Source organism: Vigna radiata, chromosome 5, assembly GCF_000741045.1.
Source record: "Vigna radiata var. radiata cultivar VC1973A chromosome 5, Vradiata_ver6, whole genome shotgun sequence".
In the NCBI taxonomy this organism is placed as follows: domain Eukaryota; kingdom Viridiplantae; phylum Streptophyta; class Magnoliopsida; order Fabales; family Fabaceae; genus Vigna; species Vigna radiata.
In genome coordinates, this window is record NC_028355.1 from 27,285,956 (window position 1) to 27,293,308 (window position 7,353).

The window sequence follows — 7,353 nt, forward strand, 5'->3', positions numbered from 1 at the left end:
TTGATTTTTCAAAGGTAACACACTTTTGACCAAAAATAATGCAGAGAAACATGATATCCCGTGGTAGCCAACTCTACAGAGGGCCCATCCTACAATCAATGTATGGATTACTAAACTTCACCTCCCTCCAATAAAATCAATGACCTTCCCCTTCGTCGTCTATGCCTCAACTGGACACAATACAAAAAACATTCTTAAACGTCATCTACTACCTCTACATAGACACCTAGGATAGTAAAATATCCACCTTCCATGTACATGAAAAATTCAAAATTTAGGGCAGGCGTCTCCATACATCATTTTTTTACCATCAGACATGCAACCACAGTCTAAAGACTAAAGACCATCTTAAGAAATAAACTACGTCGTACCCAAGCTGCTTTCTGGCTTAGATTCTGTTCTGACATAGGTGAAACCACGAGTAGCAGGGGCTGCTGCAGGAGCAGCTACACTGCCGGTATTCATAGATGGACTACTGTCAGACCCCTGGGCATCCCGCTTCCATTGCAAGCTCCTGGCACCCAATTTAATTGGGGGCCGAGCTCTAAACGCACCAGGAATACCTCTTGGAAAGGGATGTCTGGAAAACCTAGCAGAAGGAAAAGCTGAACCCCTAAAAATGCGTGGCCATGCAATAGCTGGAGCTGATTCGTGATGTGCAGCACTTTTCTTAACAACCTGCAGTAGATTAAACTCGCAAATCAAATTACTTCACTAAATTTATATTTAGCTTAAAACATACAAAAAAAAATGGAAGCATGCATTATCTCTAATCAAGCCAGTAAAGTTGACTAATCCTGAAAATTTTTTTTAGCTAAAACTGCATGGAGAGCTCCACGCTATCTTCTGTACATGTCAACATACGCATTGCACCGCCGATGTTAAAAAGGCGATATTCTAATCTTATCCAGGGGTTGACCAGGATCAACTCCTTAGTATAATTCAAAGAACTCCATTTTTATTACAAAAATAAGTCAGGGTAAATAAACATAAAAATTTTAGTCTGCTTTACTTCGTTAGGTACTAATACAAAAGAACAATAATTAACAAACCAACAAAAAAGGTTCTTATCAATGAGGTGTGCCATAATCGTTAATTATTACGGTGACGTAGAACGAGAAAAAAAGCCTGAAGCAAATTAAAAAATGTGGGGGGAAACGTCTATATAACTACCAAGCGCTGCGATAACTACCTTGAGAATCCGTGACATGAAAGAAGTGCCATCCAGAGATAATGCATTATCTGCTGCGTCTTTTCGCATGAACTCAACATAAGCTGACCTGCACTAGCTCAAATGAATGTGAATAATTATAAATTCGCTAAAAAAATATACTGAATATATAATGAATGAAACAAAACCTTGACACGTCCCGTCTTACCCTTTTGGTTGTCCTGTTGCTGCATCAGTAACTATAATCACTTTCAAAACCTCCCCAAATCTATTAAAATGACGAGACAGGCCATCTTTGGTGGCAGCAAAATGAACCTGTTGCAACCATCATCAGAAATCAAACAAATACACCACCAAACCTCCCACACCAATAATACCGTAAGAGTTCTTACATTACTAACAAAAATGGTTCTGGAATCAACATCTTCTGAAGGACGACCAGCAGCGTTAGAACCTGAGAACACAGAAGATGCAGTCAATTCCTCACTTGTTAAATCCCGAGTATTCCAATGCTATTTTTAAAAAACAAAAATACACTGTAAAATGTGTACTTAATAACAGATCCTTCAGCATAATAAAATAATTTTGGCCTAAAAAATACAAGTTTTCACATGTCTCAAACAATATTAGAAGATTTAAAATCTCACCAGAAGCAGTTAAGTGTGCCTTGCTAGACTCTTTCTGAGCATCAAGAGCAGCGTTTACCTGTTAAATGACATCATATCAGTGATCTGCAGCTAAATAGGCCTGTTATATTTATTTTAATATCATTTCAATAACCAAGAGTGAAAAACTCACATTCCCATTACTGACGTTTTGTGAGTTGCCATGTTCGTTGGCATGTTCCTTCACTAGCCGCAGACTAGATCTGGGACCTCTTTCATTGTAAAAAGTTTTACTACCATCAAATTCTTCAACCTCTCTTGGTTCCTGACGTTTCGGTGGCTTCCAAGTATTTACATTAACTGAAAATATGTTCACAATCTTATGAGATGTGTTGGGTGAAGCATCAAGTTGCTCTCGTTCTTGTTTCCGTTTTAGGTGCAAACTATTGTCAACTGTTTTTGCTAAACTATACTGCATCATCAGTGAATCATTGCCCCTGCTTCCAACAGAGGGACTGATCTGAGAAGCTCCAGAGACTCTACGACCCATGGTATTAATATCATCAAACCCTTCATTATCTGAAGAATTTGAATCAGAAGGATAACCAGTTTCATGTCCCAGCATAGGTGTATTTGCAGCATACTGCCCATTGTAGTCAGTTCCTTGAGGACGGAGTAAATGATTTTGCTCCTGATGTTGGTAACTATCTTCAAGTTGTCGGTTATCATCTGATGTATCCATACCACGGCCAAGTCTATCAAATACACTTCCAGAGGACTTGGATTTTATCACATCTTCTGCAGCTTCTGCCACCGCCTTAATCACTGTAGCCATTGGATTTGCCACCCTGGAAGCAAGCTGCACCCTCTGTGGACGTTCAACCAAAGCTGAATCACCTGCCGATGTAGAAACTACAGATCGCAGTCGCTTCAGGGAAGGCTCCAACATGCCTGTATTGGCTGTCCTTGAAGTAGCTACAGCATCTCGCACTGCAAATTGAAGCAGCCTTCGTGGAGCAGCAATATTTACTTGTGAGATAGATTCCCTCTGTAGAAGATAACCAGTTAGATTTTTGAAAGCAAGGGATCAAGAAGCATTTTATTATATGGAAAAAAAAAAATACAAAAATAACAACCTAAGGAAAGCACAACTAAGTTGTGATTTTATCTGCACAAAAAATGCCATTAGTTTTTCTCAGGCACTTGGTGGTGGCATAGACACATGATCCATCCAATCAAGTATCAATGCAATTAACGCATTTCTCTTGGACATATGATCAACCTAACCATCTTTTCAAAATACAAGAACACAATTATATAACACTGACATTAAGTGAAAATAAAAAATAATATAAACTACTACTCTCAACTATATAAACTAATTCACTTCGCTTAGATAATGATCACTGCCACAATCCATTGAAAGAGCTTAAGTTGAACAAAATGACCTTGTGAAGAGTAAATTAAGCAAATATAGTTGTAGCAGTTCAAACCTTTATTCTCTGTTGTTCATCAGCACGGCCCCTTTTCCTCTGAACTGGAGGCATTGGAGAAAGAGACCTTTGACCATAATTGGCTTCCGGTGGACCTTTTTCCTCCAAATAAGAATTGTCAACCACAGAGCTTCGAACAGGAGGTGGTTCAGCTTCTCCCCTCATCAATCCTTTCCAATCTTTGTTATGGCGACTTCTAGATAACTTATTAGACTTTCCTCTTTCTGACACTGAATTTAAGTGCTGAGAATCATCGTCCCCAGCTTGAACCTCTGATAAAATACTTTTTTTAGGAGCTTCATTCAGCAATGCTTCAGGTTGTACATACAAACCTAAATGTGAATCCAGATGATCCCAGAGCCTATTAACAAGATGCATAGATGTTAGCACATAATGATGGGTGTGAAAACTGTATTACTGCAGCTAAATTAACTTAAATTATCAATTCAAGGGATAAAATTACCATGATACAAATGAATCACTGTTCTCTCCCAGAAAGACATTTAAATCATTCCTAGCTTGTTCTTTGCGCCTACCATTCCTCAATAAAACAATAACATAATCCTGTTGCACAAAATAACGTTAGTTTACTTAATGAAGTCAAACTCATCATAGAAAATTTTAATATCGCATTGCAATTGTATATACTCGATGGTTCTTTCTACTGCAGCCTACTTATTAACAGAAAGGAAAGGAAAGGAATAATAGAAATACAAAATTCTCATGTACAACAACAAAAATAAGAATATCAAGGATAATGGCTAAAAAATAAGATTGAAAATCTGAAGATAAAACACACTACAATTGTCTCACTGCCCAAGTGAATCAAACAATACCATGGGAATGAACCATTATAAACTACTTTTCAATAAATCTATTGAGGTGAACTTTCCTTTAATGTTTTCTCCTAAAATATTTCAGGGTGTTGTTTCCCTCTATATTCCATGCTAATCGAATTATCTTTCATTTGATATGTTTTTCTCATTAGAGTCCTGTTTCTCTCTGCTGGGATCCAATTGCACGGTATGGAGTTGAGCTAAGTCCCACATTTGAAGAAAGGTATTTTTAGTGTGAAATTTATAATGCCTAGGGATCTATTGCTACAATAGCTAGTTTCAAGAGCATGGTTCTCCCAAATTTCTAATTAAATGACATTAAAGCCTTCCACCATGTCTCAACTGCAAACAAGTAAGACGGCTGGCAACACTGGCATTAAAATGTTCGCCCAAACTAGTCAAAGGGCCAGTGAACAGCCAGCCAGCCCATAATGGCACCAGGACTGCAGGCATGCTGTGATCCATTTGCAAGGGATGAAACTTGGGTCCCACATTAGAAGCATAGCATTTTATAGTGGGGCTTACAAGGCCTAGGGCTCTCCAACTACAACAGCTAGTTATTTGTGGTGTGGTTCTCCCAATGTTCTTAAAAGTCTCTTCCTCACATGTAAGAGTTTTTCTTTATTCACACAATTTTTTTATTCCGATTACTATAGGGGACAGTCTAGCAAAAGAATCACGTTATGAGGTCAAGGGAGGGTTAGCAGCCCTATCAATGCTGGCAGAGACCATTTCCAGAATATGAACACATGAACTATACAGTTCACAAGGCAAACTCACCGTTGCACCAATCTCACTTCATCTAAGACTAATTCCCCCAAAATGGGATCGTAAACTATGTATGTTCAACTTTGCTATAGCACAACAACAAGAAGCTCATTCAGCATGCACAAGCTCCAGCAAATCATATGTAGGTTGGGTTTGAAAACATTATGAGCATGTTCAACACTAATCCATTGAAAGAACAATTGGAGTTGAACATGCTTTCTAAATTGGTAACCATGTAAAACAAAAACAAAGGTAAAGTTTGACCATGATGCATAGTGTATCTGCATCAAGATTTCACCCAAGGTTTCAAAAAGGTCCACGACCTTAATTATGGTCTCAACCGTTGCCTGCAACACAGAATCAAAACAAAACCCCAACCACGATCACAATACCACGATTTCACCAAATTGTAATGAGAACCAGAATTTCCATAAATGTAACGTATCAAAAGCAATTAGCATGCCCTACAACTTGAATCACATTTTCAAATACATTCAGCCCCAACGCCACGAGTGGCCTTCACTTTATTTTTACAATACCCATGCACTTATCTTAACATCTTCACTTAGCATCCATCTAGAGTCCTAAAATACTCATAAAAATAAGCACTCCACAACGTGCAAAAAAAACCCCAACCATTCAAGTCACAATTTATACAGATTTCCCACCACAACTCACTCCCTCATTCAACTCATACCATGCAGCACTCACACACAACACTCCACAAATTTAAAATAAAATCAAGATCCTCTCATCGTAAGAAAACCACCAGGAGCAAATTAATCAGCCATCACAATCTTAACCTTGCAAAGCTTGGAATAAGCGCGAGACTTCTCAAACAATTCAACAAATAAATGACAATTTTCATTCGTACCACAAGAGTGTCATCTGAATAATCTCCCATGAATTCCTTGAGTTTCTCCATCACACTCTCCTTCAGCTTGGCCGCTCCGTCGGCGGTGAAATTCGCCTTGATCAGCCTATTACCGTCTCGATCGTCGCTCCCCATCTCCAATCCCGGAAAAATAACTCGGCAAACAAAAACCCTAACGAAACTCTCCCTCCCTCCCTCTGTCAAACAAATCGCGAGGCTTCCGAAACCCTAACTCGCTCTCAGACGTATCAAAATCTGCGATGAGAGAATCAGAACAAAGAGAAATCAGAGAATGCGAAGGGGCGAGATAGGAGAGTGTATCTTAATCGGGAAAGTGACGGAAAACGTTCGCGCAGTCATGGAAAAACCGCGCGTTTCCGTCTTCACGGAGAACGAACGAAGGAATGCGGAAGAGTATATATATAAAGAGAGAGAGATAGAGAGACAATAGAGAGGAGAGGGATTGGATTAGCGGAAAACGGAACCTAATACAGTCTGAGTCGGTTAGTGTATCCGTAGTACCCAAGATAGCGCAATGCGCAATATGGGATTCATAAGGTTTAATGGTACGGTGGTAGTAGTGCATCAGAAAAATATTATGCACATGCAGTTTATGTGTATTTTCTATTTCTTTATTCTAGCTATATTTTTTATGAAAACACAATTAGAATATTTTGAGAAATGAAAATAAATTGAGGTAGTATAAGGTGGGGTTGGTTAACCTTAAAAAAAAAAAAAACAAATCAGGAGAAACATCTCATAATGACATTAGATAACATTTTGTTAATTTTAAAGTAAAAAAAAAAAAATAAGATAGAAGATTTTAATTAAAGTATTTCCATGATTAAAGAAAATAATAAAACATTATGGAATATGTCAATTATTATATATTAAAATCATATTTTAAGAACATTTTTTATACATATTTATATACTTTAGAAATAAGTAAAGTTGATAGTTTATAAAGATAAATTTATAAATAAAAACTTTACCTACATTTTTATAGTTATACAATACTTGGACTAATGAAAGTATAATTAATGTACATGTGTTTTCATCATTCTCAATTTATTTATTTTTTATTTCATTATTAATATTTTGTATCTTATTCTTAACTTATCTCATTTATATGTCACTAAACTCTTTAAGTAAATCGGATCATTTTAGTTTAGAAATATAGAATATAAAATTAATAATTAATTAAGTATGATTTTAATAAAAAATTTGATGAAAATGCATATATTTTTTGTAATAATAGAATAATCGGTGTAATTAAGTATTGAAAATTGACACTAAGTGTTAAAAGACGATTAAAAAAGATTCAAACTAACATATGAGTAGACTAACTTGACGTTGAGCTAAAGAGAAAACTCTCATAAGAAGGAAACTTGAAGTAAATAAATATGAAATGTTAGAGCGTCATGATAAAAAGTGTAACATACAGAAAACCTTCCTAAGAAAAAAAACCTTAAATATTGAACACTAAAGTATAGCCTTGAGTCACAAGAAAATTTTGTATAAAAAGAAACTTTTACACCTAAGAATTGAAATCTGCAGCCAAGCACCCGTTCTAACATTATGAAAATAGAGCATTCAAATGCTTTAA

At 36.6% G+C, this 7,353-nt stretch overlaps 1 protein-coding gene across 2 annotated transcripts; it reads right to left on the bottom strand.

Annotated features, from left to right (window-relative positions):
* Positions 1–4: 4 nt before the first annotated feature.
* On the bottom strand, positions 5–6,310 carry LOC106762573. 2 transcript variants are annotated; one of them, XM_014646562.2, is made up of 10 exons: positions 6,233–6,310; positions 5,748–6,002; positions 3,733–3,833; positions 3,270–3,630; positions 1,970–2,824; positions 1,819–1,876; positions 1,564–1,625; positions 1,380–1,486; positions 1,193–1,280; positions 5–678 (listed from the first exon to the last, which is right to left on the bottom strand). In XM_014646562.2, exons 2-10 carry the CDS (start codon positions 5,880–5,882, stop codon positions 361–363), a joined length of 2,085 nt encoding a protein of 694 aa, XP_014502048.1. In that variant the 5' UTR covers positions 5,883–6,002; positions 6,233–6,310; the 3' UTR covers positions 5–360. The 2 variants fall into 2 exon arrangements, with proteins under 2 accessions (XP_014502048.1, XP_014502047.1); XM_014646561.2 differs by lacking the exon at positions 6,233–6,310 and having other exon boundaries at positions 5,748–6,226.
* Positions 6,311–7,353: the final 1,043 nt, after the last annotated feature.